The sequence below is a fragment of the Bufo bufo genome, chromosome 4, assembly GCF_905171765.1.
Source record: "Bufo bufo chromosome 4, aBufBuf1.1, whole genome shotgun sequence".
Classification (NCBI taxonomy): domain Eukaryota; kingdom Metazoa; phylum Chordata; class Amphibia; order Anura; family Bufonidae; genus Bufo; species Bufo bufo.
In genome coordinates this window covers 224,391,088-224,401,955 of record NC_053392.1, presented here as the reverse complement: position 1 = coordinate 224,401,955, position 10,868 = coordinate 224,391,088, and the positions used below count along the sequence as shown (strand labels likewise).

The window sequence follows — 10,868 nt, the reverse complement described above, 5'->3', positions numbered from 1 at the left end:
AGGGGTTCAGATCTGGAGATTGGGCTGGCCATGACAGAATCTTGATCCAGTGGTTCTTCGTCCACACCTTGATTGACTTGGCTGTGTGATATGTAGCATTGTCCTGTTGAAAAAAAAAAGCATCCTTCACAAAGACAAATCTGCCCTGTTATAGCCTTGCTGAAACATCTGCACATCATCACTGATCCTGCAGTAAATTTCACAGTGGATGCTAAACACTGTGGCTTGTAGGCCTTTGCAGGTCTCCTAACCATTACACAAAGCTGGACTCATCAGAGGGGATGGCCTTACTCTAGTTCTCTACAGTCCAATCCTTAGGGTCTTTTGCAAAATTCAGACTTGGTCTTCTTTGCTTTTCATTGATGAAGGGTTTTATTCTAGTGTTGCATTACTTCAGTCCTGACTCTAGAAGCCTATTTCGAACTATCCTCGCTGTGCATTTTACCCCAACACCCGCTTGCCATTCTTTTTGTAGATCACTTGTTGAGATTTGAATATAGTGGCATCCATCACGGTCAGTGGAGAGTCATTTACGCACTCTGTCAGTTCTGTAGCTTTGTTGTCCCCAAGGTTTGCTGCTTGATCATGTTATTATGAACAGTTTTTTATTTTTTATTTTAAGGAATGCAGCAACCTGAAGCTCACTGCACCCCTCTGCCAGTAAAGCTAGAAATGAACCCTTCTCTTCACTCAGATCTTTTCTTTTCAATTATTTTTGCATGCTCTGTAGTTATTTTTAAAAGGGGGCAGACTGGATACTTAACCACCTCAGCCCCCAGTGCTTAAACACCCTGAAAGACCAGGCCACTTTTTACACTTCTGACCTACACTACTTTCACCATTTATTGCTCGGTCATGCAACTTACCACCCAAATGAATTTTACCTCCTTTTCTTCTCACTAATAGAGCTTTCATTTGGTGGTATTTCATTGCTGCTGACATTTTTACTTTTTTTGTTATTAATCGAAATTTAACGATTTTTTTGCAAAAAAATGACATTTTTCACTTTCAGTTGTAAAATTTTGCAAAAAAAAACGACATCCATATATAAATTTTGCTATAAATTTATTGTTCTACATGTCTTTGATTAAAAAAAAATGTTTGGGTAAAAAAAAAATGGTTTGGGTAAAAGTTATAGCGTTTACAAACTATGGTACAAAAATGTGAATTTCCGCTTTTTGAAGCAGCTCTGACTTTCTGAGCACCTGTCATGTTTCCTGAGGTTCTACAATGGCCAGACAGTACAAACACCCCACAAATGACCCCATTTCGGAAAATACACACCCTAAGGTATTCGCTGATGGGCATAGTGAGTTCATAGGACTTTTTATTTTTTGTCACAAGTTAGCGGAAAATGATGATTTTTTTCTTTTTTTTTTTTTTTCTTACAAAGTCTCATATTCCACTAACTTGTGACAAAAAATAAAAACTTCCATGAACTCACTATGCCCATCACGAAATACCTTGGGGTCTCTTCTTTCCAAAATGGGGTCACTTGTGGGGTAGTTATACTGCCCTGGCATTCTAGGGGCCCAAATGTGTGGTAAGGAGTTTGAAATCAAATTCTGTAAAAAATGACGAGTGAAATCCGAAAGGTGCTCTTTGGAATGTGGGCCCCTTTGCCCACCTAGGCTGCAAAAAAGTGTCACACATCTGGTATCTCCGTATTCAGTAGAAGTTGGGGAATGTGTTTTGGGGTGTCTTTTTACATATACCCATGCTGGGTGAGATAAATATCTTGGTCAAATGCCAACTTTGTATAAAAAAATGGGAAAAGTTGTCTTTTGCCAAGATATTTCTCTCACCCAGCATGGGTATATGTAAAATGACACCCCAAAACACATTCCCCACCTTCTCCTGAGTACGGAGATACCAGATGTGTGACACTTTTTTGCAGCCTAGATGGGCAAAGGGGCCCACATTCCAAAGAGCACCTTTCGAATTTCACTCGTCATTTTTTACAGAATTTGATTTCAAACTCCTTACCACACATTTGGGCCCCTAGAATGCCAGGGCAGTATAACTACGCCACAAGTGACCCCATTTTGGAAAGAAGAGACCCCAGGGTATTCGCTGATGGGCATAGTGAGTTCATGGAAGTTTTTATTTTTTGTCACAAGTTAGTGGAATATGAGACTTTGTATGAAAAAAAAAAAAAATCATCATTTTCCACTAACTTGTGACAAAAAATAAAAAATTCTAGGAACTCGCCATGCCCCTCACGGAATACCTTGGGGTGTCTTCTTTCCAAAATGGGGTCACTTGTGGGGTAGTTATACTGCCCTGGCATTTTCCAGGGGCCCTAATGTGTGGTAAGTAGGTAAATGACCAGTGAAATCCGAAAGGTGCTCTTTGGAATGTGGGCCCCCTTTGCCCACCTAGGCTGCAAAAAAGTGTCACACATCTGGTATCGCCGTATTCAGGAGACGTTGGGGAATGTGTTTTGGGGTGTCTTTTTACATATACCCATGCTGGGTGAGAGAAATATCTTGGCAAAAGACAACTTTTTCCATTTTTTTATACAAAGTTGGCATTTGACCAAGATATTTATCTCACCCAGCATGGGTATATGTAAAAAGACACCCCAAAACACATTCCTCAACTTCTCCTGAATACAGAGATACCAGATGTGTGACACTTTTTTGCAGCCTAGATGCGCAAAGGGGCCCAAATTCCTTTTAGGAGGGCATTTTTAGACATTTGGATACCAGACTTCTTCTCACGCTTTGGGGCCCCTAGAATGCCAGGGCAGTATAAATACCCCACATGTGACCCCATTTTGGAAAGAAGACACCCCAAGGTATTCAATGAGGGGCATGGCGAGTTCATAGAAATTTTTTTTTTTTTGGCACAAGTTAGCGGAAATTGATATTTTTTATTTTTTTCTCACAAAGTCTCCCGTTCCGCTAACTTGGGACAAAAATTTCAATCTTTCATGGACTCAATATGCCCCTCACGGAATACCTGGGGGTGTCTTCTTTCCGAAATGGGGTCACATGTGGGGTATTTATACTGCCCTGGCATTCTAGGGGCCCTAAAGCGTGAGAAGAAGTCTGGAATATAAATGTCTAAAAAATTTTACGCATTTGGATTCCGTGAGGGGTATGGTGAGTTCATGTGAGATTTTATTTTTTGTCACAAGTTAGTGGAATATGTGACTTTGTAAGAAAAAAAAAAAAATTCCGCTAACTTGGGCCAAAAAAAAGACTGAATGCAGCCTTACAGGGGGGTGATCAATGACAGGGGGGTGATCAATGACAGGGGGGTGATCAATGACAGGGGGGTGATCAATGACAGGGGGGGTGATCAATGACAGGGGGGTGATCAGGGAGTCTATATGGGGTGATCACCCAACTGTCATTGATCAACCCCCTGTAAGGCTGCATTCAGACGTCCGTATGATTTTTACGGATCCGATCAGTCTATCAGTGGATCCGTAAAAATCATGCGGACATCTGAATGGAGCTTTACAGGGGGGTGATCAATGACAGAGGGGTAATCAATGACAGGGGGGTGATCAGGGAGTCTATATGGGGTGATCACCACAGTCATTGATCACTCCCCTGTAAGGCTGCATTCAGACGTCCGTATGATTTTTACGGATCCGATCAGTCTATCAGTGGATCCGTAAAAATCATGCGGACATCTGAATGGAGCTTTACAGGGGGGTGATCAATGACAGAGGGGTAATCAATGACAGGGGGGTGATCAGGGAGTCTATATGGGGTGATCACCACAGTCATTGATCACTCCCCTGTAAGGCTGCATTCAGACGTCCGTATGATTTTTACGGATCCGATCAGTCTATCAGTGGATCCGTAAAAATCATGCGGACATCTGAATGGAGCTTTACAGGGGGGTGATCAATGACAGAGGGGTAATCAATGACAGGGGGGTGATCAGGGAGTCTATATGGGGTGATCACCACAGTCATTGATCACTCCCCTGTAAGGCTGCATTCAGACGTCCGTATGATTTTTACGGATCCGATCAGTCTATCAGTGGATCCGTAAAAATCATGCGGACATCTGAATGGAGCTTTACAGGGGGGTGATCAATGACAGGGGGGTAATCAATGACAGGGGGGTGATCAGGGAGTCTATATGGGGTGATCACCACAGTCATTGATCACTCCCCTGTAAGGCTCCATTCAGACGTCCGTATGATTTTTACGGATCCGATCAGTCTATCAGTGGATCCGTAAAAATCATGCGGACATCTGAATGGAGCTTTACAGGGGGGTGATCAATGACAGAGGGGTAATCAATGACAGGGGGGTGATCAGGGAGTCTATATGGGGTGATCACCACAGTCATTGATCACTCCCCTGTAAGGCTGCATTCAGACGTCCGTATGATTTTTACGGATCCGATCAGTCTATCAGTGGATCCGTAAAAATCATGCGGACATCTGAATGGAGCTTTACAGGGGGGTGATCAATGACAGAGGGGTAATCAATGACAGGGGGGTGATCAGGGAGTCTATATGGGGTGATCACCACAGTCATTGATCACTCCCCTGTAAGGCTGCATTCAGACGTCCGTATGATTTTTACGGATCCGATCAGTCTATCAGTGGATCCGTAAAAATCATGCGGACATCTGAATGGAGCTTTACAGGGGGGTGATCAATGACAGGGGGGTAATCAATGACAGGGGGGTGATCAGGGAGTCTATATGGGGTGATCAGGGGTGATCAAGGGCTAATAAGGGGTTAATAAGTGACGGGGGGGGGGGGGGGTAGTGTAGTGGTGCTTGGTGCAACATATTACTGAGCTGCCTGTGTCCTCTGGTGGTCGATCCAAACAAAGGGGACCACCAGAGGACCAGGTAGCAGGTATATTAGACGCTGTTATCAAAACAGCGTCTAATATACCTGTTAGGGGTTAAAAAAATCACATCTCCAGCCTGCCAGCGAACGATCGCCGCTGGCAGGCTGGAGATCCACTCGCTTACCTTCCGATCCTGTGAGCGCGCGCGCCTGTGTGCGCGCGTTCACAGGAAATCTCGCGTCTCGCGAGAGGACGCACCGGCGCGTCCACCCAGAACAACAGGACCGCCGCAAAGACGCAATCCTGCGTACGGCGGTCCTGAGGTGGTTAAAGTGGCCCTGGAAAAAAAAAACTAACAGTGGGCTCATGTTGTGGGCCCATCCAAATTGACAGAATTCAAGGCCAATAAGGTGGGGCCAGCAAAACCATATTGCAGCATAAAATACTGCCCCAGTAGAGCCAAATACTACATTTCAGCACAATACAATGTGGCCTTACAAACATATTTACTAGTGCCAAAGATCCTAAGTAAATCAGTGGGGTCAATTAGTTGAATTGACCCAGTAATTTTGTCCTCATGTTCATGAGCTCATGTCTCTCCCCACTTTCCCCTGTGTTTGTGACCTAATATAGGAAGAAATCTGTCAATGACCAGTGGGGGTGCAGAGACCTGGTAGCTCATAAACTTTGAGAACCTGGAGTTCATGAAGTGCACAGCGTGGAATCCAGCAGTCAGCTAGCACTGGAGCTGCTCTGTACTGATTTTACTAAAAGAATTGGGTTAATTCAAGCAAATGAGCCAGCATTTTCATCAAGATCTCTGTCATCAGTTTATGCTGCTCTCAGATACAACACCATAAAACTGCTGGCAAGATTATCTTTATTTATGACCAGAGGCATATACAAGTAGGTGGTTATGGGATTTATTAATTTTTTATGTTTTTTATTTCAGTGCATTGGATACAAGTGTAAAACATTATGGCAGCATCAAAAGTGTTTATTGCATTTTGTATTGTTCAAAAATATGTGACTGTGAAGTGGTTAAGATTTAATTGAATATTTAGAAACCAGATCCCAGACATGTTGCCAAAAATTCTAAGAATTTTCATTGAATCCAATTCTACCAATACCACAGATTATGTTAAGGGTTCAATGTTAGACATAGACATAACTAGGCCTGAAATATGTCAAGAAATCCTGTTCTTCTAGAGCAGCCACATGGGCCATAGACACAATAGACAGGAACTGACATCATTGACTTCTATGGGAGAATTTTCTACACATGCCCTATGACCTGTGCAGAGGTCAGAAAGGAGTAGATAAGCTGTGATATCCCCTATTGTGAATGGTGGATCCTGTGCTATCTATGCAAAGATAATATGTCATTGTAATTCTGCCTGTGGTGATCATGCAAAAGTTATATGCCCCCAATGTCTAATAGGTGTGGGTCCCATTGAAAATAGCCTTCCATTCTTTCCTATGGGAGTACCGAAAATAGCCGAGTGCTATTTTGGAAGTCCCATGAGAGAAATTGGAGATGTGCAAGCATGGCCACTGTTCCATCCACTTCCATAGCACTGACGGAAATAGCCGAGTCGGCGCTTCTATAGGAATGAATAAAGGGCGGCCGCGCATGCATGGTGTGCCCTCCAGGAAGTATAGGTGCGCGTCCCAGAGGTGGGATCCACACCTATCAGACATTGGGGGCATATCCTAGTGATATGTTCCCAGTGTCTGAGATGGGACAACCCCTTTAGATGTAAAATGTTCCACAAAGGCCTCATGATTTTCTGAGGCAATCTGTGTAATAACATAAAAAATGTATATTTGTTGTCTTAAAAGGGTTTCTGTCACCAGAATTAACCCTATTAAAGTAGCTGACATTAGCGATGTGCTAATGTCAGCTGAACCTAATGCCTCGTTTCCACTGAGCGGATCGGTTCGGTACGGTTCGGTACGGTACGCTATTTTGGGTGTTTCCATTATGAAAGCGTGCCATAAAACCGAACCGTACTGCGCCATTCAGGGTCCTGCTTCTCATGTGGGTCCATAGAAAATGGAACGGTACGGTTAGGGCGGAGCTACTGGCGTCACACAGTACTTTCCACTGATTGGTGGTCAGAAAACATCAATGCTGACGTCAAAGCAAAGCGCCAAACAATCACCACGTCGCCTTATTAGTCCATATAAAGGAGAAGGATGCCAGCAAACAACAGCAGGGTCTGGTTATCTGAGGAACTATCTACGTTCTTATCAATCATCGGCGATGGCGTTATTCAGAGTGAGCTTGATGGATCAGTGAGAAATGAAAAGGTCTATAAAGATATTTCGCAGCGGATGGCAGCCGAGGGATTTGAACGGACGTCGGGCCAGTGTAGGGCAAAGCTTAAAAAGCTTAAAGCACAATATAAAAAAATTAAGGACGCCAACAGCCGTAGTGGAAACTGTCCAACTGCTTGGAGGTGGTACGACGCCATGGACGCCATTTACGGTCATCGGCCAGCAAACCAAGGCAGGGAGGTCTGGACTCTGCAACTGTAATTCTCGAATCCATGGTAGACCCCTTTGGTAAGTTTTTTTTTTTTAAAACTTCGCTTAGAATATCGCTCTGCTTACCATTTAAAATATAATATCTAACCATATGTTTATTTTCAGAAACAGTTGATGTACTCTCCACTGATGCATCAAACTTATCAGAAGATGGACCTTCAATGTCTTTCAGCAGCAACAGCAGCAGTATTTCCTCAAGCCAACCACAGAGTAGCCAACCACAGAGTAGCCAACTACAGAGTACTCCCAATGCACCAAGGCACAATGGTAAGACATGATGATAAAAAAGAAATTTTTAACTGTGCATTTTCTTAAACTAAAACAGCAGTGGGGCAGATGTGCAGGAGGTACAGTGTTGGAATAGATAAGAAGGGGGAGATCAGCTGTGGGGGAGATGTGCAGGAGGTATAGTGGTGGAAGAGATGAGAAGGGGGGGATTAGCAGGAGGTACAGTTGTGGAAGAGATAAGAAGGGGGGGATTAGCAGGAGGTACAGTGGTGGAAGAGATGAGAAGGGGGGGATTAGCAGCAGGTACAGTGGTGGAAGAGATGAGAAGGGGGTTCAGCAGTGGGCAGATGAGCAGTGCTGTGTATTGGTGTAGCAGATGAGCAGGGGGAACAGAGGTGTGGCAGTGAATCAGTGTGGGGCAGATGAGAAAGGAGCTTACAGTATTGGTTTGGCAGATGTTACCAAAAGCAATATTTCGGTCTTTTGTATATTACAGGTGAAAGGAGAAGGTTACAGTTGGATCTGCGCACAGTCATGGAGGATATGCGGGCAGCAGAAGAAAGGCAGCTGGAAAGAATGGATAACCTTTCTGAGAGGCGGTTTCAAGCAGTACGTCAGGATGCACAGGAAGCTATGCGCCAGGAGGCAGAAATTGCCCGGCAGCAGATGGAGCAGTTGGCTACCTTCAACCAGGCCTTCCTCGGTGTCCTTGGTCAGCTTGTTCAAGTGATTGGAGCCAATCGTCAACCCAGGTCACCACCCAGACATTAGTGCCTTTCATGCAGCACAGGACCTGTACCCATGTTTACGTTTAAAAATATATAATTAGAGTGGGTTTTAAAGGTTAGATTTTTTTTTTTTTTTAATAGGCTCCTTTGAGCCATCAGCGATCACACAAGATTGGACACATTTGCTCCTTGCTGCACATGGCTTTCTTTGTGCTGCTGCTTTGATTCCCTTCTGCCTCCTTTGCGTTATCACCCCCCTTGGACGGTGGAGCCTGGATTTCAACAAAGGGCACCCCCGATCGCTTAATTTCTTCTCATTTTTGCATTGTAGATGTAATTGCGAATATACTTGGCATTTTTGGTTTACCTTTTCCTTTAATTTCCTTTTTAGATGTTTTTTTTCTTGGTCTGAATTTCTCACTTCCTGTTCCTTCTCAGTAAACCAGACAACATCATCTGAGCTGTGTTTAGTCAGTCAGCACAGCTTATTGAACAGCTTACTGAGGAGGAACAGGAAGTTAGAAATTCATACAAAGAAAACAAAAAAAAAACATTTATTGGAAGTGAAATTGAAGAAAAAAACAACAGTGCATTAGCTTAGGGATATGCAATTAGTGGATATCCAACTGTTTCAGAACTACAATTCCCATGTGGCATAGCAAGACTCTGACAGTCACAAGCATGACACCCAGAGGCAAAAGCATGATGGGACTTGTAGTTCTGCAAAACAGCTGGATTTCCGCTAATTGCATATCCCTGCACTAGCTTAATAAAAAACAAACCTTTACAAGCTCTTTATTGTAAACAATGTTTCTACATTATCAAAATTTTGCCTTTACAAAATATGTAGGAAGATGATTTTTTTTGTGGAATAAAAAACAAGAACGACTTCTCTGAGTATGTCTGATTTTATTTAGCATTTAGCAAAAAGTAATTAAAGATTTTAATTATTCACGGTAACAACGTTAACGTTAAGGTGCCTCATCAGAGCCTGACGTATTTCACTGCACTCTTCTTCCATATCCTGTGCTGCTATTACTGGTACTGGCTCTTCTGGAGATGTATTCCAATCCTGGTCAAAGTCTTCTCCATGACTTTCACAAAGATTGTGAAGAGCACAGCACGTTAGGACCATGGATTTGGTTAGTTGTATGTCACTGTCATTCCTCTTCATAAGACACCTCCATCTACCCTTAAGTCTTCCAAACGCATTTTCCACTACAACACGTGCCCTGGATGTTTTCTTGTTGTAGATTTGCTGCTCTGTTGTTAGGCGCCCATTGTCTGGAAATGGTTTCAGGAGCCAATTTTGTAAAGGATAGGCAGAGTCCCCAAGCACATAATAGCCAACATTCACCCCACAAATGTTCTTAGTGCTAACAGGGTACAGGCCTCCCTGGCCAACCCAATCCCAAAATGTTGACAATCGGAGAACCCGAGCATCATGCAAACTCCCAGGCTTTCCTACATTCACATTCCAGAATAGTCCCTTGCCATCCACTACTCCCTGGAGGATGATGGAATGCCAGCCTTTTCGGTTGAAGTAGTCAGTGTGGTATTCTTGTGGTGCTATTATTGGTATGTGTGAGCCATCAATAGCACCAACACACTGTGGAAGGCCCCACCTGTTCTCAAAGTACTCAGCCATGTCTTTGAGCTTTTCCCTGTTAGGAAAATGAACAATTTCAGGCGCTAGCAATGTGCACACAGACTTACAGAAGTCCTGCACACACCGGCACACTGATGATTTGCTGACACCAAAAAGATGACCTATACTCCTGTATTCACTGTTGGTAGCCAGCTTCCACAGTGCAATGGCAATTCTTTTCCTTACAGGCAAACAGGCTCTGAAGTTGGTGCTTTTCTTTTCCATCACTGGACGTAGCTTTGCACAAAGGAATGAGAAGGTTTCCTCTGACATCCTTAAATTCTGCACCCACTGTCTGTGGGTGAATCCTGGGACGGTCACATTCCACCACTCATTGGCACGAGGGAAAGCCCAAATCACTGGTCGGCGGCGCTGCTTTGCCAAAAGGAGAAGCATCTGTAAAAAATGCAGTGTGTCAGTGTGTCTAGGTCAGTGTGTGTGTCAGTGTGTGTGTGTAGGTCAGTGTATGTGTGTGTATAGGTCAGTGTGAGTGTGTCAGTGTGTATAGGTCAGTGTGTGTATAGGTCAGGGTGTGTGGGTCAGTGAGTGTGTCAGTGTGTGTATAGGTCAGGGTGTGTGGGTCAGTGAGTGTGTCAGTGTGTGTATAGGTCAGTGTGAGTGTGTCAGTGTGTATAGGTCAGGGTGTGTGGGTCAGTGTGTGTGTCAGTGTGTGTATAGGTCAGGGTGTGTGGGTCAGTGAGTGTGTCTGTGTGTCAGTGTGTGTATAGGTCAGTGTGTGTCAGTGTGTGTGTGTCAGTGTGTGTATAGGTCAGTGTGTGTCAGTGTGTGTGTGTGTGTCAGTGTGTGTATAGGTCAGTGTGTGTCAGTGTGTGTGTGTCAGTGTGTGTATAGGTCAGTGTGTGTCAGTGTGTGTGTCAGTGTGTGTATAGGTCAGTGTGTGTGTGTCAGTGTGTGTGTGTAGGTCAGTGTGTGTGTAGGTCAG

At 44.0% G+C, this 10,868-nt stretch overlaps 1 protein-coding gene across 1 annotated transcript; it reads right to left on the bottom strand.

The window, feature by feature from the left end:
* Positions 1-9,220: 9,220 nt before the first annotated feature.
* LOC120999122 (protein ANTAGONIST OF LIKE HETEROCHROMATIN PROTEIN 1-like) lies at positions 9,221-10,198 on the bottom strand. The gene has a single exon (XM_040429993.1). The coding sequence runs from the start codon at positions 10,196-10,198 to the stop codon at positions 9,221-9,223; it is 978 nt and encodes a 325-aa protein (XP_040285927.1).
* Between the last annotated feature and the right edge of the window lie 670 nt (positions 10,199-10,868).